Genomic DNA, 24,162 nt, shown 5'->3' on the forward strand with positions numbered 1-24,162 from the left:
TGCCTCCTCCTAGTGGGACTGGAGTTTCTGAAGTTTCTTTGTCTTCTTGAGCAGACCAGCAGACCAGTGCCAGGGTACGGAGTAAGAGGGAGATAGATCTGTGTGCTGTGTAGGCCTCTGAGTCACCCTTCTTGCAAGGAGAGTTGTATTTTTGCACTTCAGAATTAAGCACTATTGATTTACAAGAGGTAACTGTAACTTTGTTTTCAAACCCTCAAGGCTAGATTTAATTGGTATCATTCAGTCAGCTCAACTTGAATTCATTTTTAGTTTTAGGAAATTTATCCCCCTGAGCTCTATGGAGATGATTGGTAGAGAAATTCAGCAGTTTAATAAGACCTTTATTTTTCTTTTCTGGGCCTGGTAGCATTCCATATCTCCCCATAAATACCTGGGCGCTGTCTCTCCCTAGCTGGGACACTGAGGTCAGTATAACTCAGACTTAAGAATAGTTCGGCGTCAGATTCTAGGTTAGTTCCAGGTTCTTTCACCCTGTGTTTTAATGCCAGACGTGTAATTCAGAAATCTTCTGCCTACTTGTTTAGTGTGTAAATAAGTCTTTAAAGTACCTCTTTGGGTTTAGAGCCTAAAGAGAAAAGAAAACTTTAACTGCTTTTGGGGTAAAAGTGCCTCTTGGGAAAACAGTTTTCCAGCAATGACCAGCGTCTAGCCAAGAAGGTGGGCCAGTGGCCACGACTTTCTCCTTTTCCCTAATTTTGCACCAATCTGAATTCTACAGCTGATAATGTAGTAGATTTGAAAGTTCAACCTCTTTGTGCTTGTATTAGGGTTCATTGGCATCTGTGAGAGAAGGACAGAAAGAGAGGAGGACTCAGCAGGCCCACACTACCATGGAGATAGTAACATCCCAAGATGTGTGAGTCTGACGGCCTGAGAACCAGGGACACAGATTCACCCTTCCTCGTGCTCTGTGCAGTCCCTCTGCAGGTGGCCTGAGGCCCAGGGAGGCCCACCTGCCTTAGGAGGGCAGAGCTTCATAGCCTACTCACTGGAGTGCTGCCTCCCAAGTACACCCAGAAACAGTGTGTGACCAGCTAGCTGGGCATTGCTAGCCTGGTCAGGTTGGCATATAACATCAGCTATCACAGTGATAATTGGGTTTGAAGTGTCTACTGAATTAGCTTCTACTCGAAGTAGCCTGTACCTCTTTATTGTGAGGTGGGTTTCAGTGTAGTGTCTACTTTTCAGATGACCTGGAAATACGGAGCAGACCCCACCCCTCTCTGATTCACGTGTTAGCCCATAGCTGGTGGACTCCAGTACAGGAGTGCCTGGTAGAAGGGCCCGAGCCTGGGCAGAGGAGGAGCAAGGGAGCAGAGGAGCTCGGTGAACTCGGAAGCTGGAAAGTGGAAGCAGAGGAGAGAGCCAGGCCAGGCCCCGCCCAGTGCCCCCCCACCCCCCGCCAGGTTTGTGATCCTTTTTTTTGAAAGTATACAAACAGAACAAGTCAGAATAAAGCCAACTAAGATTGTATAGCGAAATTGGTACAAAACTTCACAGCAGGTTACCGGGATAACAGTAATAGGTATCATAGTATATTCTGTGATCCTGTGCATCTTTAAGGGAACAGCTAGATAGCTATACCTTTTTTTTTTTTTTTTTTTTTAATAGTGCTTAGAATTGAACCCAAGCTCTTGCACTGAGGTATATCCCCAGCTCTTCCCTTCAAAAAAAGGGGTTTTTGTTGTAATTTAATTTTGTTTTTTTTTAAGTTTTTATCGGTACCAGGGATCAAACTCACGACTGCCTGCTTGCAAGGCAGGCGCTTATGCCACTGAGCTAAATCCCCAGCCCCTTGTTTTAATTTTGAGACAGGGTCTCATTAAATTGTTCAGACTGGGCTCAAACTTGTGATTGTCCTGCCTCAGCCTTTCAGAGTGCTAGGCTTACAGGCTTATGTCACTGCACAAGATCCTTTCTCTGCAGTCAGTTGTCTTTCTCTTTACTCCTGCCTTCTCCATCAGAAATGAGCTTTAGTGGGTGAGAGACTGCTGTAGCTTTAATTTCCTGCATGTGTTTTTCTGTTCATGTTTGTACTGGACAGTTTCTTTGCTACTACTTTTAAATGAACCTTAGATGGCAATTCTTTACTTTGTAAATAGCTGTCATTTAGCAGAAGGACACCGCTTCAGGGTTGTCACTTACTTGTCTTACTGGGGTACCGTTAAGTGATCAGTGGCGCTGGCGTGTTCTGATCCATTCATCCACAGGACAGCAGCTCGCAGGGCTGTCTTACATGCCAGCTTGGACTGCGGAGTCTCCTTTCTGCTAGCTAGGTGTCCCTTCTTGTTTCCTCTGCTTATACTTTAATGTTCACTAGCACCCATTTGCTGTACATAATGATCACTTTCAGTGGGGCATTGTGTGTGCACATAACCCATTTTCATTCTAATTCCCCCTCCCCTCCTTCCCCAAACACCAAATCTACATTCCCTTCCCGTCTGCAAAAAATTCTGTCTCCTACTTCATATTATCTATCTTTTACTTTACTCTTAAATTATTTACATTGTGAGTTTCTTCTGTAAGAGAAACCATGGAGCACTTAATGTTCTGTGTCTGATTTTTTCACTTAATATTGTAGAGTCAAGATGTATCCATTTTCCTACGGGTGACTCACATTCTCTGTGGCTGGGTTGTACTCTGTTGTATATACACCACGTTTTCTCTACCCGTGTATCTGCTGGTGGACATAGAGGCTGGTGCTAAGAGTTAACTACTGTGAGGTGTGCTACTACACACATGTGCATGTTTCTATTGCTGTGCTGTGTCTGTTTACAATATTTTCCATATTTAAGAGGTGTGTTTTTTGTTTTGTTTTGCAGCACTGGGACTTGAACCCAGTGGTGCTCTATTTGGATTTCATTTGGAGACAGGTCTCTTTACATAGCCCAGGCTGGCCTTGAACTCTCAATCCTCTTGTCTCAGCCTCCCAAGTAGCAGGGGTTATAGGTATACAGCACCACACCCAGCACGGGTGTGTGCATGTGTGTGGTGCTGGGGACTGAAGCTAGCCTGGTACATGATGGGCAAATCACTTCACCACTGCAGGCTCCTGCTTTCTTGTGACCCTCACATAACCATCCCCTTGCTCCTTTCCTGCCACCATCTCTGTTAGTTTCCAGGCTCAGAATTTTCTCAAACTCAACGGCACAATTAGGGACTCATTTTCAAAGGAGCCAGGTGCCCCAGCCCCCAGCATCCTGTGCCCAGGCATCTTGACTCTGAGCTCCACAGTGAGCCACGGTGCTCAAGTGACTGCTTGGTGTTGTCATGCATGCAGGAAAGGTACGTCCATCTTAAGGGGCCCTCTGGATGGTGCAGTCAGTGGACCTGTGCTGACCTTGACTGAGTGTCAGGTCTTCCACTCGTTTCTCCGTTGCCTCTTCTTTTCTTCTCATGATCTGCCTCCTCTCCAAGCATTGAGCAGATGCTGTGCTTGAGGTAGTTTTCCCAGGTAGCAGGCAGGAAAACCAACTCCAGACACGGCTCCTGCCTCTCACCAGGAATACACAATGCTGTGCTCCGCCCCTGTCCTCTCAGCCCCTGCTCCTGGGAGGTGCCCGAGGTGCCCATCTGTGCACTGTGGCTGCACCTGCTCCCGCTGTGAGGCTGTGTATGTCACCTTGGGACCATACCTGCTCTCTGTGTCTTCTGTAGTCGAAATGAGCTGTCAGGGGACTCCCTGAACCTGGTGGATGGAGATCATCTCTGCAGCTGCATTTGGTGTGACTGCCCTAGGATCTTGTAACCCAGTTAATCGGAGCATGACGGTCTGCTTTGTGGTTTTCCTCACCAGAACCACCTTTCCCACCGAGTTGTAAGTGACAGCAATACTAGGAGGCTTGTGCCCCTGCTGGCTGAGTGCAGCCGTGGAGAGCTAGTTGGGTCATCACACTCACCCTTGAGGAACCCTGGGCTGGGCAGGTCAGAAACATCCAGCGTGAACAAAGCCCTTGGAGAGATTTGCAGAAAGAGCCGAGGCACTGGAGAAGAACGCCCTGGCAGGAGGAGGGCGCCACGCAGAATGCTTGAGGGGAACACAGACACGAAGGCCTTCAGGCTGAAGGAGCAGCACAGCTGGAGATGTGGCCTTGTGTGGCCACATCGTGAGGGGATTGGCTTGCTATCTCCTGTGGCCCGCAGTTTAGGGTCACACAAACTTTTAGCACTAAATTGTAAAAGGCTCACGAGCCCTGAAGAGCTGTGAGGTGTGGGGTGGGTGTTGGCTGTGTCTGGATTTGGTGACACTTGTTCACATAGGCGGTAACAGCACAGGGATTGGGCCAGCTCCATGGCTTGGAGGCCTTGGCCACAGCCCTCACCTCCAGGACCTGCACTCAGATCTTCATGACTGTTCACATCACTCTATTCTGCAGTTCTGTCTCTTTGTAGCAAACTGATGACTGCAGACACCTGTTTTCCTTCAGTCATGGAACATAGCCTGGCTTTTTTTAATAGGATCCTGTCTGCTAGGAGAAAACGCCATGCTTCCCCGCAGCCAGCATGGCCTTGCTTCTCCAGCTCCTGCTGTTGACAGCCCCACAGGGACTCTGTGCTCTGAGTCCTTACGGACCGCTGTGTGCCCAGAAAATGAAAAGGCCTTGCTCCCGGCCAGCATGGGTTTCATTTGGTTTCTAGAGCTGATGCCCGGTAGGCTTTCTTCTCAGTTCTTGGATTCTGCTGCCAGACCTGAGGGTTAGAAGCCATCCTGGTCTGTGGGTGCTTGGCTCAAAAAGCAAGTAGGGGGCCATGCACATCAGTGAGGCTCCCTGGGGATGAACAGCTCCCTGGGTGTGAGCGGCTAGGCTTTCACAGGGTGATCCTACAGGCTCCAGGGCTGCTTCTTACTGCTGTCCAATTCACCACAGTCCCTACAGTGTGTACCTTGATGGCTGTTTGCTGGATCTTTGCCACGTGATGTCTCTCACCTTTAAAGACCTGTGAGGTTTCTGGTTTTCCTTGCCGTCTCATTTTTATGCCTTCCTGCTCCTCCTCGGAGCCTTCCCTCCTTTCTGCTTTCCCTGAGGGAAAGAGGGCCTGATGTGATGCAGCCTGACTTCCCTTCATTAAGGCCAGCGTGATTAATCAGGACACCACCTGCTGCAGTGCAAGTGCTATGGGAGGGTTTGCAGGTATTGTCTCTTAGTCCTTACAACAGCCCTGCTTCTTGTCATCAGGCAGCTCTAGAGGTACTGTTTCTCTCTCATAAGTCAGGAAATGGATACAGTGTAGAATGCAGGTTGGCTAGTTCCTAGACCACAAGAACAGCTGGCACAGCTGGCAAGCCAAGACTGTGCATCTGAAGTCATTCAGCGTCAAAGGCTGGGCACAGGAGTGAGTGTCTGTGCCCCTTGTTTAATGGGTCAACTGGCTAGAGTGCCTTTCCTTCATTGAGTAAATGAACATAAACTTGACTGAAATGTCCATAGAAAGAAGCACATGAGTCATGTGTGTGTGACCCAGCTGCTTTCCACCAAGGACACCAGCCAGTCACCATGGGCAGCCTCCAGGGACAGCTGCTGGGGTGTATATGCCACCATACTTGTGCAGTCTTGTGGGTCTGGGCTCATCTTGAATTCAGGTTTGAAGAATGTTTAGAAATACAGTCGTTCCCCTTTGTGGTTTTAGTTCCTTAGTGTGCAGTTAGCAAATATTACACAGCAAAGTCCAAACATGAGCAACTTAGGAATTTTAAACTCCAGGCTATCCTGAGTAGCAGGAGGAAATCTCACCTGCTACTTCCTGCCTGTGACAGGAGGCATCCCCTGATGCACCGTATCCCTGCTGAATATGTTGCCTTCCTTTTAGTCCCTCAATAGCTATCACAGTGCTCAGACTGCCTGTCCCGGTAGGGAGATGCTTGTTCAGTGAACTGCTGTGTGACTTACAGTGGTTCCAAAGGTCACATGACGCTGCAGAGAGGCTGGAAAGTACCTCCTTTAATGAAAATGTGGAAGTACAACATATTGAGAGAGAGAGATCACGTTGATATAACTTTGATTGTATTGTTAGCTGTTTATCATGTTATCTCAATGTGCTTAATGAGTTAAACTTTATCACAGGGTATCTCTGGGGTTTCAGGCATCTCCCAGGGTTCTAGAAGTCATCCTCTGTGGAGAAGGCAGTTAACTGTACCCACTGTTTGTTGATAAACTCTTTTCTGGTTAACAGTGCTAGTCCTTGGCCATTAGAGAAGGCAAGTTTCCTTTGGGGGTCTCTTCCCCATCATCATGATGCACTGCATCATGGTCTGTTCTTGGTCCATTTGCCCGTGTCTCCTTCCCACCATGGATCCCTGATTGATACTTGCACTGCTGTGGTTTACCCACTTGATGACTCTGGGCAGCATCATGGGCAGTGCCAGCATCCTCCAGAGTTCCCCCGGCATGGATGTGGGTTCACAGCCTTGGCCATCACTCACCGCACTATGGGTCAGTTGTGAATTGCCTCAGTGTGCTGACCACAGACCGCCTGAGTCAGAAGGAGAGGGTCTCCTCCTGAGATCCGTGTGCATGGCTGCTGCCCACACTCTGTCATCTCCTGCTCATCTGGTGCGTTTGGCTCCATGCTGAGCAGGCATCCCTGCCCTGCACATCTGGGGTTGCTGGGCAGCTCCTGATGGAAACCCTGTCTCTCTGAGGCATCCACGCTAAGATGGGCACAGAGAGGCTGAGCCCCTGCAGTACTGCTCGTGAGCAAGCTGTTCTTAGAGGACGCAAGCAGCCGGGTGGTTTCATTGTGTCTGAATTCACCTGCTATGTGCTTACCGTTATCTGGAGACTCGTTCCAGACCCAGTTTTGGAGCTAGTTCACAGTGCTTGATCTGTCCTGCAAGAGTTACTTGAAGCTCAGAATTGTGTTAAGACAAGGATAGACTTAATCCTTCACAGTTCAGTGGTCATTTTTTTAAAGGCAACAAAGTGCTATTTGATTACAGCTGCAGATGTAACTCCCATCCTAAGGGGCATAGGTTATGTGCTAACTGTGAGGTGTGTATTTTGAAAGGTCACGTAGGCTTTATGTATTGCTAAGAACACCAAAGGGAAAAAATGAGATTTAGCTAGCACAATGGTGCATAGTTGTACTTCTAGTACTAAGGGAGCTGAGGCAGGAGGATTACAAGTTTTGAGTTCTGCCTGGGCAACATAGCAAGACCCTATCTCAGAATAAAAATGTTGAAAAGGGTCGGGGTACAGCACAGTGGTCAGACACTTCTAGGCTGGATCTTCATGACCACCAAGGGAAACTGACTTGGTGGTTCAGTGAGGTAAGAGCTTTGAGGTGTGGTCTTTTACATGTGCACCTGTTTCTGGAATATTCTGCATAGTTCTCATTATGTGTGTTGAGTTACTCAAAAATAATATTAATGATTTGGGCCAAATAGTTATTTCACATCCGTAACTAAATGTTTTCTAGGACATAATAGATACCCAAGAGTATGTCCTTTGGTTGAGGGTAGGGTAAATTTAAGTTTTCATGCATTTAATATTTAGCTCTTTGATCTGGAGATCAAATGATAGCCTTTAGTTTATTTTCAAGGTAAAACGTGGGTATTAACTAGGAGCTTGTAAAAATCTGCCATTCTGTCTATTTTCTTCCATTGTGTGCCTGTTGTAATCACAGAACTCGAGTTCTTAGTAAAGCTGAGGCTCTGAGCTCTGAGTATTTGTGGTGTCTCAGGGTGAAAGTGGCAGCAGCCATACCAGACTGCTGGCATCCTGCAGTCCAGGAGAACTGGGGACCCGCTGAGTCAGAGACTTTCAGTCCCTCATACTTTGTTCATTACGACAACCTGCTACAAAGCCGCTTGTACAAGAGAATCTCTTGTTTTCCCTTTACTGTACCAGAAGTTTAAATCCAGGCTTTAAACTGGTGTACTTCGAAAACTGGTTTTTGTTAGTGTTGACTTATATGCACTATTTGCTGTGTGAAATTATTTCGTGTTTCTATGGGCTTCATTTTAAAACTCCCAAATGGTGATGATTTCTGGTGACACCAAGAAATCATACAGTTGTATAGAGTTGACTAGGAAGCACATTGTTTCATAATGGGATCCAAAAGAATACTTTTTCGAGTGGATAAGCCCAAGTTTTAATTCATGTTAAAGCAGGGTTCAATGTAGGTCTCTGTGATACTCCTTAGGCTTCAGCCATGATTTATTTTAAATCTGTTCCATTGGTAAAATTTGATTTCAGAAGGAAATCACCCCTGGGGAAGCCCAGCTTCTCACCGCCTGTCTTCTCCGGGAGCAGGGCTGAGGCTCATCCTTCACCACAACCTGTGTTGTCTTTCCTCTCTCTTCGGCCCCATGCCCACAGAGCCTACTCCTTCCACGTCACTGCGGATGGCCAGATGCAGCCGGTCCCCTTCCCCCCAGACGCCCTCATCGGACCTGGAATCCCCCGCCATGCCCGCCAGATCAACACGCTCAACCACGGAGAGGTGGTGTGCGCGGTCACTATCAGCAACCCCACGAGACACGTGTACACGGGCGGCAAGGGCTGTGTCAAGGTGTGGGACATCAGCCACCCTGGCAACAAGAGTCCGGTCTCCCAGCTGGACTGCCTGGTGAGCAAGCGGCACTGCTACACTGTGCCTTCCCCCTGGAGACTCAGGAAGGAGACAGCTGTCCAGGCCTGCAGTCCACGCCTGGTTCAGCAGGAAGTGGGAGCCCTGCTGGCCTCTGTGCTATTTCTCTGCCCCACTCCCTCCGTGCAGGGCAGGTTCCCCTGTTGCTATGCAGGTGGTTGGATCCCAGGGTGCTGATGCCTCTGATGGGTAGATGTGTGTGCAAGGGGGTTTCCCATGTAACAAAGGGAAAGCTCAGTGAAGCCTGGACTCTGGTCCCCCCATTCTTAATTTCCTTGTAGCCTGCAGGTGAATGTTGGATAGTAAACATTTGATGCCAGTGCTTGAAAGCCTTCTTGAACAGGGACTGTTTTGTTAGGGGAGATCTGGGAGAGCCGGCTGGGTTTTATTACCATAACTTTAGGCAGGATGCAGCACAGGTGCAGGAAGAATGCTTCCTGAGGCGTGCGAAGTCCAGGAACCCCAGTTTGCCTTTTCAGAGACATGGAACATGCATGAAAGCATAACCCCAGATTCCAGGTGGTCCTCCTGCCCAAGCAGAAGGCACAGTTTATCCACTGCCTGGCTTGGAGGGCGTGAGGGTTCCAAGGTGATACTTCCAAAAAGTGGGCTGGCAATGTTCTTGAGACACACAGACTTTGGGGGTAGTTATTAGTATTTTTTCTTTTAATTAAATGACTTAAAAATGTCTCCTTTAATGACACTTGAGCCGCAGCCCAAAGTTCTACAGTAGTTAGTAGTGTTCTCTTGTGAAGTTCTGTGCTTAAGTTTCTCTAAACTTCAGGAGACTAGATGACATCAAAGCTTGTCCCTTGGGGTCTGAAATGGAAGACGACAGCTCTTCCTTCTGAAGTGGGAGCCTGTGCCGTCCCACCCCATCTTTTATCAGTTTTTGTGGCCTTTAAATTGAGAAGCTTACAGGAGACAGTGGTTGCATTCTAACCTGAGACTGCAGCACACGCCTGTGATCCCCACTGCTCCAGAGGCTAAGGCAGGGTCACCAGTTCAAGTCCAGCTTAAGCAACAGGGGAGGTACTATTTCTGTGTGCAGTAAAAAGGGGTGGTATAGCTCAGTAACAGAGCACTTGGCCAGCACATGTGAGGTCTTGGATTCAATCCTCAGTATAGCAGAGTGAAACTCCGAGTTGAGAGAGCAGTGTTGTTAACTCCTCAGGTAAGAATCTTCTGACTAAAGAAACCACAGTGCAACATTTGGAAGCGTTAGAGCATGGAAGCCAAAGCACAGGCAGGGGGCTGCAGTTTCCAATAGTAAATAATGGAGAGGAGCAATAAAGATTCAAACTAGCTTCATAGATGAGTCTGTGCACACCAGCCTGATTCCTAGCCAATGACAGGTCTGCCTGCCGGGTAGAGCACGAGGGATGTTCTGAGCTTCCACACACAGCAGAGAAATCCTGTCAGTTGCTTTGTTTCCCAGTTGCATTTGGACCCCAGTCTTTTCTCCAGAATAGAGTCCATGAAATGCCCCTCCTCAGTCAGAAAACAAGATACAGTTAGAGCGTGGTGCATTACAGCAATTGGATTATGTTGTTTCGCAGAACAGAGATAATTACATCCGCTCCTGTAAATTGCTGCCTGATGGCTGCACCCTCATCGTGGGAGGGGAAGCCAGTACTCTGTCCATCTGGGACCTGGCGGCTCCGACCCCGCGCATCAAAGCAGAGCTGACGTCCTCGGCCCCCGCCTGCTATGCCCTGGCCATCAGCCCCGACTCCAAGGTCTGCTTCTCGTGCTGCAGCGACGGCAACATTGCGGTGTGGGACCTGCACAACCAGACACTGGTGAGGTGAGCACAGAAAGACCTCAGGGGAGCCCTTTTGGAGTATGGCCTAGAGACTGGCTCTTGGCTGTCCGGGGCCCTCTGCCATGCACCTCCTGCCGCCAGGCTGGGCAGGGGCTTCGTGGCTGCCAGGTGGTCTCCCCCAGGTTTCTGCTCATTAGCCCACACAGGGGCCAGGCCTGGTTTAGGATGGGGCTGGTGTGGCTCACGTGGTGGTGTGAAGGTCCTGAGTGTTCTGGGTTTGATCAGAACCTTGTTTGTGCAAACAGGAGCCATCTGATGTGATGCAAACTCAGCAAGAAGACACTAGAAGAGGTTCCATGAGTGTAGCCCACTGACCCACAGTGCATTTCTCAGCAGCCAGCTAGGAGACCTGTTCAGGGTTCACCCACCCAGGAACAGGTGGCTCTGCCTGGCTTCCTCGAGCTCGGCCTCCCAACCTCAGCCACTGCGAGGCTTCCACTCCCTTGGCCAGCACTCACACTGAGATGTCCTGGGGACGTCTTACATGGAAGCACTCAGTGTAGGACCTGCTTGCCATCCCAGGCTCTCTGGGAGCCTGAAGCAGGAAAACCATGAGTTCAAATTCAGCCTGGACACTTGAGCAACTTAACAAGATCCCGTCTCAAATAAAACAACAAAAAGGACGGGGGCTGTAGCTCAGTGCAGTGGTCCTGGGTCAAATCCCCAGTACTGAAAAGAAACAGAGACATCAATCACTAAGGCAACATCAGAAATGCAGGTGGCCATGTGAGGGTTTTGGCCACATTTCAGCATTGCTCAGAAACTGCTTCTGCTGGGGGTGCAGGTTGAGAGGCCCCTCTGCCACTGGGTGTACACGTAGGGACATGGGGGGCGTTGTGCCAGCCCAGCTCCTTTCCACCTCTTTGTAGAAACCCAGTGTCCTGATGCTGGACCTGGGCACAATGTGGCACGAGTGAGCAGCAGGCCCCAGAGAGCTGGTTACGTACCCTTCCGTCTTTAGAAGCTCAGGTTTCCTTTTGTTTCTGTTCTTTTTTTCCTCTTCTCTTTTCCTTTTCTTTGATTTTTTTCTGTAATGTAACAGTGCTTCAAAATATTCTAAGCACTTTTCCAGTGTGACTCCATTTAGTCCCCATACCCACACGTGAACCTCTGTAACCCACGTGAAGAAGGGAGCTGGGGCCACAGTGGCAGAGCTGAGGTTGCAGTGCAGCCTCTCACCCTGCTGTGCTCAGCTGCCCAGCCTCCTTGGGGCTGTGGTGCCACCAGTGCTGAGTGGCTACTCCCAGTGCAGGACATTGCGTGTTGTGTTTCTTGGTACGCAACACATTGGTGCACTCATAGTTCTGTCTGTGGCAGCCGGGGCGTGGGCACGATGAGCGTGGCAGATGGAGGAGCACTGTTGGGTATCACCATCAGCAGGAAAGGGTGTTTTTAGAGGGCAGCATGGTTATTGAATGAAAGAGGGGAAGAGAAGTCACAAGACAAAGGGCTGTGCTCAGGACTGGCTTTCCAGAGCAGTGGATGACAGGGACCACGGGGACACCCTGGAAGCAAAGCCTGCAGGCAGGGAGAAGACTCGCTGCAGAGGCTTCCCCAGTCGGGGAGAGATCATGACTGAATTCGGAGCAGCAGTGGTGCTGTTTCCCTCCCTTGCACTCTTACACTGCACGTTGGGCTCTGTGGGAATGAGGAGCAGTGCAGCACGGAAGCAGACCCTGCCCCGTAAGCCCAAGCCTGGCTCTCGGCCCAGGCCCACCTGGTTCTGAAGGCAATCAGACTTCTCCCCCGTCTGCACCACTCCTTGAAGCTGCCTCTCATAGGCAGCAGAGCTGAGCTGATTGGCGCAGAACGGCCTGGCCTCACCTGTGCCCTGGCGGCACCTGTGCCCAGCAGTCCCTGCTGTCTCAGCCTTCTGGAAGCTGCCAGAGGTCCTCCTGAGAGTGAAAGCCTTGTGCTTGGCCTGGAGGGGTCTGCCCAGCTCAGAATTGGGATGCAGGCATGATGCTTTGTCTCTGGAAGTCCAGGTTTCTAATGCTGGGCTCTTTCTAATTCAGAAAGCAGAGTTGACTCCAGGCATGGTGACTCGAGCCTGTTAATCTCAGCACTTGGCAGGCTGAGGCAGGAGGATTGCTGCTGAGTTCAAGGCCAGCCTGAGCTACAAAGTGAGTTCAAGGCCAGCTTGAACTACATAGTGAAGAAACCTTGTCTCCAAAAACAACAAAAACCGCCCAGCAAAGTTGAGAGTCAAGTGGCTTGTTCAAGCTGTGTTGGGTGAAGGGTTGACATGCTCAGGGGAAAGGGTGCTTCTGTAATACAGCCACACCTCATGAGTCAGGCTTTCCCCTCTGCCGTTGAAGGCCAGGCCTCTGTCTTTCCTGCAGGGTACACTGGGATTGTTTCTCCTTTATTTTCTTTTAACACTTTTAGAGCTGGGGAGGAGTCTTACCTTGTAGACCAATTTGGCAAAGAGCCAGAGCAGCGTATCTGACTTGAGGGTAGTGATCTCCAGGGACAGTCTGTCTCTTTAGCCCTCAGACAGTGAAAAAGAAACCACTGTGCAGGCATAGCTCCCTTCCTCCCGGGAAAGCTGGTTTGATCTTACACATCAGCAGACACTGACGAGAAGTCACACATGGAGTCCAAAACTAACAACACAACAGTGTTTACCTTAAGCTCTGGCAGGAAATCATTATTCAATCTGGTTTGTTTTATCAGGCAATTCCAGGGCCACACGGACGGAGCCAGCTGTATTGACATTTCCAACGACGGCACCAAGCTCTGGACGGGTGGCTTGGACAACACGGTCAGATCCTGGGACCTGCGCGAGGGGCGGCAGCTGCAGCAGCATGACTTCACCTCGCAGGTGACTGGCCAGGCTTCGCCTGCTGTGGGGTCCTCAGGGCATTCTGTGGGCTGTCCCTGCTCCGAGGGAAGGGTTGTTGGACCAAGACAGCTCAGCAGATTTCAACCTAAGATGACCAATATCAGGAAAACAAAACTCACGGATAACACCCTCTGCCCCCTAAAGTTCTCAGTAGTCCTGAAGTGCTGTAGTTAAAGACGTCCTCACTGCCTGGCTTTGTGTAACAGATTCCGTAAGTGAGGCACAGATTTCCTTCAGCAGGGTTTGACTTGTTGTGTGTATTCTCACTGTTCAGTGCCAGGGGAGAGAGATGATTGGATTCCCATCTAAAGAGAGCTTGGAGAATATGCAGGGCGCCATGAGGAGGAATGGAAATTCACAATAACTCCCAAAGTTAGTTCACTTCCCCTGTATCCGGGAGCTTAAGGAAAATGCAGCAGTAGCTCAGTGGGTGCCCACTTTATTACTTATTGCTTAAAAGTGGACTCATGCTAACTAGATTTATGGGGTTCTGCAATAATTAAAAATAGCAACTCTGGATTTTGTGAGTACCTGGATCTAGACTTGTTTTGGGAAAGGCAGTGCCTATACTTCAAGTGGTTTCTAGTGCTGGACTTGTTCTTTGATTATTACATGACATTTCCCTTTTTTATAATAAAAAAAAGCATGACTTAAAAAAATAGACAAAAATGGGAACAACTATGTATATTAGTGAATTTTGTGTCCTTGTTATATTTTGATTTTGTTTGTAGTCTCCTTCATTTTGCCCTTTCCTAATGTGAGTAGGATTTTAGTTTTAATCTTAATTTTTAACTTCTTACAGAATTCTGAAATATATGAACGCTGAAAATGTGCGATCATACATGCAGGGACGGGTGCTCGTGGCCACAGCCCGGCACCAACAGTGATCATTCCGTACCTGGCCGGCCTCTGTCATCCGTTACCCCACATACTGCCCACCCCCAGCACTGGATTGTTTGAAAATAATTCTAGATACATGATTTTATCTATAAACATAGAGTTAAGATCTCTGAAAAGCTAAAGACGTCTTTAAAACCCAAATGACCACCCTTAGTATTTAGAATAATTCCTAGCTAGATATAGTGGTGCACACCCATAGTCCTAGCTGCTGGAGAAGCTGAGGCAAAAGGGTCAAGAGTTTAAGGCCACCTGGGGCCACTTAGACCCTGCCTCACACCAAGTAACAAGGCCTGGGGATGCAGCTCAGTGGTGCAATGCCCCGTTTCAGTCAGTCTCCAGTTCTGCAATAAAAAGGATGCATTAATTTCACTCCATGTGATGGACATGTTGGACTATTTCCGATGTTTCATAAAGGTGTTTTTGATGGGAGGTGGGACCACTGAGCTGCACCCCAGCCTCACAAGGGTTTTGAGCCTGGGTTCCTCTGTTCACTGTTCCACTGTCTGGAATTAGCTAACTTCGTCTCCCCATGTTTGCTGAGCAGAGTAACTGTGGGTGCTCTTTCTTACAGATCTTCTCCCTGGGCTACTGCCCGACTGGGGAGTGGCTGGCCGTGGGCATGGAGAGCAGCAACGTGGAGGTCCTGCATGTGAACAAGCCTGACAAGTACCAGCTGCACCTCCATGAGAGCTGTGTGCTGTCCTTGAAGTTCGCTTATTGTGGTGAGTTCAGCAGAAAGGAAGCTGGAGGCCATGGATGGCCGAATGGAAAATACTTCAGAAAGTATGGTTAGAGATCTTATCTGGAAAAAATGTCGCTCTCCCAACAGCTGGGTGCAATAATTCTATTGTTTTACTGTGCCCCTTGGAGCATGGTGATCTCAGTTTTAGTCTGTGCTGCTAATTTGAGAGGAGTTAGCAGGCATTGAAATTGCCTAAGGCCAGGTTTGGACTCAGTCTTGTTTTGGTGGCACGTGGGCAGTTTGCATGCTGAAGTTGGGGGGGTGGCACATTCCCACCTCAGCCCTGGCCATTACACATTGGCCAGGATGAGGAGCTCAGGGTCAGAGCAGGGGATACTTAGCTGGATCCAGTCTCTACCTCATCCTGCGGTGAAGACAGAAAGACTTAAAGTTCCCAGGGGATTGTCCTTGTGTGTTGCAGGTGATCATATATTTTTTTCAGCCAGCAGGCAGATAGATGGGAGGTACACTTAATGAGCACATTGAACGTCATGACATTTAATTCTTACATTTTATCGTAAGGAGACTGAGTGATATAGAGCAGCTTCATTGATTCAGTATTTGCGGGATGGTTGTGTGTTGAGTGAGGCTACAAATGTGTCTAGGAACCAGCAAGATAGGGAATATCATGGGGAGGCCAGATATAAACCTCTGCTTAGGTCTTAGACTCACTCTTGGGGCAAGAAGGTTCATGCATGAAACCAAGTCGCTAGTATCCTAGAAGGCACTTCAGTGTCACTAAAGCATGGTGTGCTGTGCTGCTTATTCTAGGTAAGTGGTTTGTGAGTACTGGAAAAGACAACCTCCTCAACGCGTGGCGGACCCCTTACGGAGCCAGCATCTTCCAGGTCAGTGCGGTGGCAGGAGCCCCGGAGGGAGTGGGCCTGTGTCCCAGCTCCAGTCACACGTGTGCCTGTTGTCTTCTCTTCCAGTCCAAAGAGTCCTCGTCAGTGCTGAGCTGCGACATCTCTGTGGATGACAAGTACATAGTCACTGGTTCCGGGGACAAGAAGGCCACCGTCTATGAAGTCATCTACTGAAAACATGGCTTAACATTACAGTTGAATTGGGCCAAAATGTTTGAATTTGTAGAAATAGAGAAGTTGTCACTTCAAAAGAAAAAACCACATCCAAGAACATAAAACCCAGTTTCCAGACCCTGACACAATCCTCTGAGTCTACAAAGAGGCACGATGAGGCCACTGCTGTCGCCGGCTGCCTGCCTAGCCCTGGGAGCATCACTACAGCGCAGACCTGGCCGGGCGCAGGCTGAGGAACAGACCTGCAATTCCAGCTGCGCCCTGCCTTCCCTGGGATCTGAGGCCTGTGCCTTGCAGTGTGAGGCTACTTTCTGTTCTGTGCAGCTCACCTCGAGTTCTGTCCTTCATCGAGCAGTGGTGTCTCCAATGAACCTGTTTCCTGGTTTTGCATCTTGTGAAATGTTTTTTTGTATTTTTGTTGAAGGTTAAACATTTGTATAAATTGTAAATATATTTGGTTTATTACAGTAAAGGCTTTAGTACCAATAAGTACTTCTCTTTTTCCTTCTTTACTGTTTATAGCAAGGCTTTGGGATCATTAATGTAGGTTGTGTGAACAGTCTGTGCATGGGTTTGGAGTTTTAAAAAACACTTATTATTTCATAAATAAATTTGGCTGTAGACTTCTGCTACATTAGAACATGAACCTGCTAGGGTTGGTGGTACAGACCTGTAATCCCAGCACTCCGGAGGCTGAGACAGGCAGATTGCCACAAGTTCAACGCTACCGAGCCAGGCCTTGTCTCAAAAAACCCAAAAGAAAAAAAATGAATGCAGCAAGCATTTCTGAGTTAACAGAAACTCAGGACTAGAAATGAGAATAACCAAGTGTGTTAATGACAGTTTAATCAAAGAAGCTAAATGTGCTTCATCAATACTCTTTGTTAGGAGACTCTTGTGATTTAAGGTTACAAATCACAGCATCCTTTTTGGTGTCGCCTCAGAAGGCAGAGCCTGATTTCTCTAGGAAAGCCCAATGTTTTCAAATTTGCGTTCTCTTCCAACCTTTGTGTTTCAGGAAATGTTGGAGGCTTGGGTTTTGTGTTACAATTTATGATGTCCAGAAAGCTGGAGAGTTCATTGCCTTGTTAAAGCAAGGTGGAAGTCCGCTGGTTTTTATCTTCATTAGTGCTTCCTTGGCCCATTATGTTAATTTATTTAATCCTGCCGTCCTGGCCCTGGCCATTCTGCTCCTTAGGGCCATCCCAGTCAGTCATCATTCTTGGGACTTGATCTTTGAGCAATTTGATTAGATGAAATCTGTAACCCTGGGCTTTTAATAAGTTACCAAGCCTGTTTGTTCCTGCAGGGGCCACATGGCTCACTCTTCACACACCTGTTATTTACTATTTCAGAAAAGAATTGCCTCCTAATTTTGTCTTTTTTCCCCAGCTATTTAAAAATAACACCTAAAAGATTTTTTAATGTTCTTGTTTTCTTACAAAACAGCAAATTGTTGGCAGTTTGTCTTAATATTTTTCATTTGTCATCTAGACTTTCTGGTTTTTATATTTTTAAGAACATTGCTTTGTTTTTTTGCCAAAAAAAGTTTGTGTATGTACAGAATTTGTTAAATATTTTCACTTCTCACTAAGAGAATGGCAGACCACTAAGGGCAAAGCTGGCTTGTTCTGCCTAGAGCCAAGCTTACTGTTGTGCCTTGTCGGCCGTCTCCCTTCCTCTTTGCTTTGTCCACTACCAGGTCAGAGGCTCGGTCAGTGTCAGGCTCAAAACTGGGGGCAGCTCTGTGTTTCCAGGGTTGCTCTTGTGGCTGACACTTGCAGCCGCCCCTGGGAAGGGTATAGTCTCGGGAAGAGCAGGTCTCCTCTTCCTAGTGGCTTGCAGAGGTCAAGTCCCATGGCTCAAGGGCCTTGGGTGAGACTGCCGGGTGAGACTGGTTCCCTGTGGTGCAGCCAGGAGCTCCTGGAGAAGGGGACACAGCAGAAGTTAAAGAGACTGCCCTCTCCTGTCAGGGAGTTGTGTTTCCCCTTCCTTCATGCAGCTTTCCAGCTTTGGTCTGCTGCCTGACGGTGCTTTTCTGAGGAGCTGGACGCTGTCCTTTCACGTCCATCTGTGCGGGCTGGGGGAGGACCCAGGGCCTCATGTAGGCCAAGCCAGTGCTCTGCGGTGGAGCTGCAGGGCCAGCCCTGACCAGCCTGGTGGGAAGAGCTTGGGAGAGGCGTGGCAGTGCACAACCTATCGCAGGAGTGGGTAGAATCTTGAGAAAGTGTCCAGACAGTTGAGCATTTCCTACTCGTAATGAAAATGATGAAAATCAAGCCTCAGTTTCATGGTCTTGAGGATCAGAAGTGCTCGGAAGAGGTGTTCCTTCCTAAACTGTGACCTCGCGCCCTCCCCTACCCCCAGGAGATTGGCTGCAGAGATAGTTGGGACCTGGCAAGCCATGTGTTTGCATAGCCCTTGCCTTGACCAAGGGTGACTAAGCAGAAACCAGCAGTTCACAGGGGTGTAAAGTGGGTCGCATCTCTGTGCTGAGAGCCTGCTCACCAAGTCCACCTGTAAAAACCCCAGGAAATGGCTGCCACTCACTTTTTAAGGCAGGGAAGCAGTGCCCTGTGTTCCTGATACACAGAACCATGCATGGTTTTACTGTGATCTCTACTTCACGTTTCATAGGTGGGCTGTGACTTCTCCCCCTAGTTACTACATTTTTTGGTTTCACTTAAAAACTTAGGATATGTGTGGTTTTCTTAAGGACCTCTTCTATGCCATGGTAATTTAAATATTTTTTTTCTCATTCTTTTTATTAACAAATCCTACTTTGGCTTTTCTAAACCCACCCTACCCTTACCCCAGGCTGGAGAGCCCCCAGGATGCCCCCCAAAATTTCAAGGAGAGGTTCGTTGTGGCTGCCAGCTCCAAGGCAGGGAGCAGCTGCTGAGAGAGCCTCACACTGCAAGGCGCAGGCCTCGGACCCTAGGGAAGGCAGGGCGCAGCCGGAATTGCAGGTCTGTTCCTCAGCCTGCGCCCGGTCAGGTCTGCGCTGTAGTGATGCTCCCGGCAGGGCCAGGCAGGCAGCCGGAGACAGCAGTGGCCTCATCATGCCTCTTTGTAGACTCAACAAGAGCCTTGCAGTCACACTCCCAGTGGCCTGCCTCCTAACACAAGTCCTCTGCAGTGCCCTCTAATCCAGTCACCCCACAGCTGGCCTCTGAGCACGCGAGGCTGGGGAGCATGTGCCCTTCCTCATCCTGTCTCATCATTCCCAGCATGCAGCACTTCGATGGGAGCTGCTAAGGAAAGTCGAAGGCACAGTGAGGATGGTTTTGTTGTGATTTGTGAGGTGCCAGTGTAACTGTTTGACACAAACTGTAATAATCCTTTGGTAGCTGACAGGTACCAGGACTGGTAAGCAGCAGCTGGCTGCCCATCTGAGGAACATTCAGGTAGCTGCGCTGAAATTTGCACCTTTGCTCTGTGGTACAACTCACCCAGGCTGCCCAGCAGACCACAGAGTCTTCATTTCAGCACATCATGTAATTCCACCAAGGAGGCTCAAGGAAACAGCTTGAGCGATGCCGCTGCAAGCCTCTGCTCTGCTGCAGCCCAAGGGCTGGTTACCTTTGGACAGTGTCTAAGGAAATTCCCAGATCACCACAGTTGTATCAGGGTCTTTTTCTGCCCTAAAGGATGTGACCATCCAGATAGCCAAAGCTGCTTTGCCTGCCTATTTCATTTTAGCACTTAACAGTTAAATGTTCTTACTCGGATTCCCGTTTCTAGAGATGCTGACCACCTTATTCTGCATCAGAAACATCTGGAAGACTTAACATTCTCATTTCTGGGCCTGGGTCTCAGAGTTTCATATTCTACAGGTCATTGTGGGACCTGGAAATTTGCATTTCTGAAACACATTCTCAGGAGGTCCTGAGGTACCCTGGAAGAACTGCTAGTCTAGAGCAGTAACTTCTACAACAAATCTATCAATTTAATAAACTTCCCTGTTTCAATATCTTTATACTCTTAAGACTGGACGCCTCTCATGGTTTAGGCTTTGTGGCTAAGGGTAAAAATACAAGGCTTACTACCAAAGTTGCTTGATGTCTGTCCTGATAGGCTCCATTTTCAAAAATAATTTTTGACATATAATAGGTCTAAACCAAAACTGATCTACAAAAATCATTTCATTGCTTAGCCTCTCTCAAAGCACAGTGACTCTATAAGGACTTGGAAGATGTAACATAGTGGAGCCCTAAAGAATGTGCCTCGCAATGGGGTGGGCAGTACTGGGGTGGTGACCCACAGCTACAAGTTAGAAACCATTCTGAAAATTGGAATACTGACCAAATACAAACTAGCAAAGCTGCTAACTTTATTTTATTTTATTTTATTTTATTTTTTGAAGTACTGAGAATCAAACCAGGAGCATGTGCCTGTTGGCAAGCACTCTACTCCTGAGCTACAACTCTAGCCCTTTTCATTTTTTGCTTTGAGACAAGGTCTCACAAAGTTGCCCAGGCTGACCTGGAACTTGTGATCCTCCTGCATCAATTACCCAAGGAGCTGGGGCTGCAGGCACATGCCACCATGCCCAGCCATGTTGCCTACACTGGATTTTTATTCTTCAAGTGATCATACATATTAGATATCCTCAGCCATCCAGAATGGACTGAGGTGACCTTAGCTGGGTGCTTCTGGGTAGATGACATGGGTAAAAATACTGTAGGGAGACCAGTGCTAGAGAACTGGGCTGAGGCACTGCCTAAGGCAACCAGCAGGAAGCCACGGGCAGGGACACTCCCGAGCCTCAGGTACGAATCACCAGCTCCAGGCTGGCTTGCCTGTGGCAGCATGCCCTTTCAAAGGATGGGAAGTGCTGCTGTGTGCCAGTCAGCCACTGTGCCAGGCGAGGGCTTCCACATTGTCTCCCGTAATGGGGCTGAAATTTTGCATGCACCCATGTGTTAAGAAAAACATTCCTTTTTGCTTTAAAAAGAAAAAGTCATAAATACGTTCTACGCCCCTCATTTTCAACTTGGAGAATATGGCAAGGCGCAAAAAAGAAAATAAAAACCCACTGGTTTGCCTAGAATCCATGCTATCATTTTTATTCAAGACACATCAGACAATGCAGGTAATTACTAAATGCTGACCCTTAAGTGTTTACTACATGTCAAGGGCGGTTAAGCGCTTGTTTGCTCACTGAACCTTACAAAAGCTTCGTGAGAGCAGTTACTAGCTTCATACTTAATGGGTGAGGCAACCGAAGCAAAGGGAGATTAAATACTGGCAGAAGGTAGAGTCAGATTTTAACCCAAATGGGTAGACTCCGAAGTTAGAAATCCTTCTTTCTGTTCTAGATCTTTGCACACATACAGGGGTGGGGACAGTTCTTTTCCTTCGTTTGTTTGTTTGTTTCTTTTTTTTGCTCACTCTCTTGTTTTTGAGATAGTCTCTCTCTGTGGTTCAGGTTGGCCTTGAAGTCCCCTTGTCTCATTCTATCAATTGTTGGGATTACAGGCATGTTCCACCACACCTGTCTCTGCACCTACTTCTATAAGGTTACTTCATATTTCTTTTTTATTCACACTTTGCAAAGTTGGGTATATAATAATTTGCCCATTGTTCATTTATTAGGTTTATTTGGTTCACATTTAGGCTGTTTTGAACACTGAGATAAAAAGAAAATGTTTATGTGCCATTTTTCTCTTAATTCTGTTCCAGTCCTTAAATTTAATCCCAAGAAATGGAATCACTGTGTTGAAAGATAAAATGGTTCTAACTCTTGATATTGTACATGACCAGCGACATTCTGGGAGCATCCAGGCCAGCACACTCACCCTGCTAATTCCCACAGTGCTGGCTTCCCTGGCGTCCACTGCCTCTGAAAACATTGTTAATGATAGACAGTAAACAGTATCTCATCTTCCTGTTTTGTTGTGCTCTAGCTTAGACACTCATTCCTTTACAGGATCTTGGAGAAGTCAGTCCACTGACTGTCCCCATCTGCAAGAACAATAGGTGTTTATCCAACAGTGTTTGGTCTAGCTGGAGGTATTTTCACAGACTTCATGAGGGGTGCTGGTGATCGATTCCCTATATCAAAGTAAAAGTGTGTAAGGAAGATTGGGGATGTATATCGGGGTGAAGCTCTGGTTTCAATCACCAGCCCCGATATACATCCCCAATCTTCCTTACACACTTTTACTTTGGTATAGGGAATCGCTAAGTAGCCCAGGCTGCACTGTATTTGTGATCCTCCCGCCTCAGCCTCCCAGACTTGCTGCAAGGCACCCAACTTTCATAGATGGTTTATAGTTCCCGGCACTTAAACTAAATGTCTGTCTCCACAGGTTTCTGTTGTATCAACTGCATCCCGCTTCAAAGTTAACACGTCGCTGGTTCTCCACAGCTGTCCTGTGCCTGCCTCAAGGGTAATTTCAATGTGCTCGCCGCTACCATAACACGAGGCAGGGGCTGTCCCAGCTCACAGCTGTGGCGGTACCGCTAAGCGTGACACGCCTGTGGCTTTCAGGGCCCTAGAGTGTGCAGACCGTATGTAGAGGGGGTGCAGCGCACCCGCAGCAGTCCTGGAGGGTCCCTAGGGGCCGAAGGCTAGGCCCCCTCAGACCCGCAGCCCCAGGGACCGGAAGTCCCTCAAGCCCGCCCCTGAACTTCCACTCTCTCTCACAGGGGCACCCAAACTACCTAGAGGGACCTTCTTAACAAGTGAAAGGCAGGGTCTAGAATCTGCCAAGGTTCTGCAGCAGGTGAGCAGAGCTCTTACTTATGCCTGCAGCAGCAGCCCAGCGCACTGGTGCCCGAGAGGACCCGTATGCAGCAGGGCCAGCCATGACGGGTCCCGCGCGTGGCCAAACTTAGTGCTCTGCTCCAAGGTGCCCTGTGCGCTTCCTGCCCTTCTCAGGACCTGCGCCCACTGCACAAGTGGCTTGACATGGCCCACCATGGTGGGCTGTGAAGGATATTAAACAGGACTGCTGTGGTTTGTGTCTGGGGGCCTCCCAAGCCTCCTGCAGTCATGGAGGTGGCTGAATCTAGCATTGTGATTGGCTGATTGTCTAGTTCTGGGATTGGCAGTGTGAGTGCACCACCGGCAGGGATGGAGCCAGCATACTATATAATGGAGGGAAGGCACCTGTTTTTCTCTTTCGGCCTTTTACTCTCCTAGCTTGCAGCTGTCATGAGTAGCTGCCCCTCAGCCACACTACCCTGCCTTTGAGCCAGCTGAGTATAGACTGAAAGCTCCAAAACTGTAAGCTAAACAAACCTTCACTTCCCTAATTTTGGGTGTCAGGTACTTTGTAGGAGAAAAAAGTAACGAGGAGAAAAAAATAACCAAGACAAGGACCCTGCATTTTGAGAATTTAACCTGCATTTCTTCGAGCTGTTGCCAGTTAGGCCTGGGCTGGCTGACCACTGGGCCTACCCACTGGCATCTCGAAAGCCAGCGCCAGGCCGTTGTGTGCATGACCCTGCACCAGTCTGTCTGACAGATGGCACCCCGCCCAAGTGCCCAGGGCCAGTGGACCGCGGAGTCTTTTCTAGACATGCCCGCATGTGGTGTCCTTGCAAGAGAGCTGCAGTGGCTTGCGGCATCTGGACTGCAGTGATTGTTCAGCAGCTGGCCGTGCTCAGGTGAGAGGCACAGATGAGGGCAGGAGAGTCCCATTGTCACTTCTTAGAATGGTGACCACTCAAGTTGTGCTCCTAAGGAGGAAAATGTACACTCTAATAAAATAGCCTGTGCAGTGGGCTATTTACTGTTACTGTTCATTTCACTGAAAATGTTGCACATTTTCTAACAGCGAGCTCCTGCAGTGCCCACCAGCTTCATTCATGGTCAGCACTGTCTTTGCCATGAGTTTCCCTCGCTTTTAGTGTCTGCTTAGAGAGGTACATGTCATGACCCAGTTTTACTGTATGCTAGAAATCACTGCAGTGTGCAACAGCCACAGTCAAAACCACTTGTATTATAGATCATTGAAGGCCGAGCCTACAAAACATTTTTAAAAAGCCTTTTTTATTCCTATATTTTTATGTTTCCTTATATCCATGAACACACATATGTAAGCACAGCACACATTCTGTTTGTATTCTGCTCTTCTGGTTAAGAATCCATATACCTTTATCTCCCATTTCACTGTCTTCTTGGTGACATACTCACTTGTTAGACCACTGCTGCAGTGTTACCGGGTTATTTATTTTTGCCACTTGTATG

General features: G+C 48.4%; 1 protein-coding gene across 8 annotated transcripts in view; it reads left to right on the top strand.

Moving 5' to 3' along the window:
- Positions 1–16,451, top strand: part of LOC100732024 (transducin-like enhancer protein 1) — an 86,065-nt gene extending 69,614 nt beyond the window's left edge. For all 8 annotated transcript variants that reach the window (XM_023566068.2, XM_013155082.3, XM_013155083.3 and 5 more), the window contains 6 exons: positions 8,340–8,589; positions 10,170–10,417; positions 13,112–13,259; positions 14,752–14,902; positions 15,694–15,770; positions 15,855–16,451. In XM_023566068.2, coding sequence (XP_023421836.1) covers positions 8,340–8,589; positions 10,170–10,417; positions 13,112–13,259; positions 14,752–14,902; positions 15,694–15,770; positions 15,855–15,962 — 982 coding nt within the window. In that variant the 3' untranslated portion in view covers positions 15,963–16,451. The remainder of the gene's footprint in view (positions 1–8,339; positions 8,590–10,169; positions 10,418–13,111; positions 13,260–14,751; positions 14,903–15,693; positions 15,771–15,854) is intronic.
- The last annotated feature ends 7,711 nt before the right edge of the window (positions 16,452–24,162 follow it).

This window comes from Cavia porcellus, unplaced genomic scaffold (genome assembly GCF_034190915.1).
Source record: "Cavia porcellus strain 051 isolate PalLab524CR breed Dunkin Hartley unplaced genomic scaffold, mCavPor4.1 scaffold_1, whole genome shotgun sequence".
Classification (NCBI taxonomy): domain Eukaryota; kingdom Metazoa; phylum Chordata; class Mammalia; order Rodentia; family Caviidae; genus Cavia; species Cavia porcellus.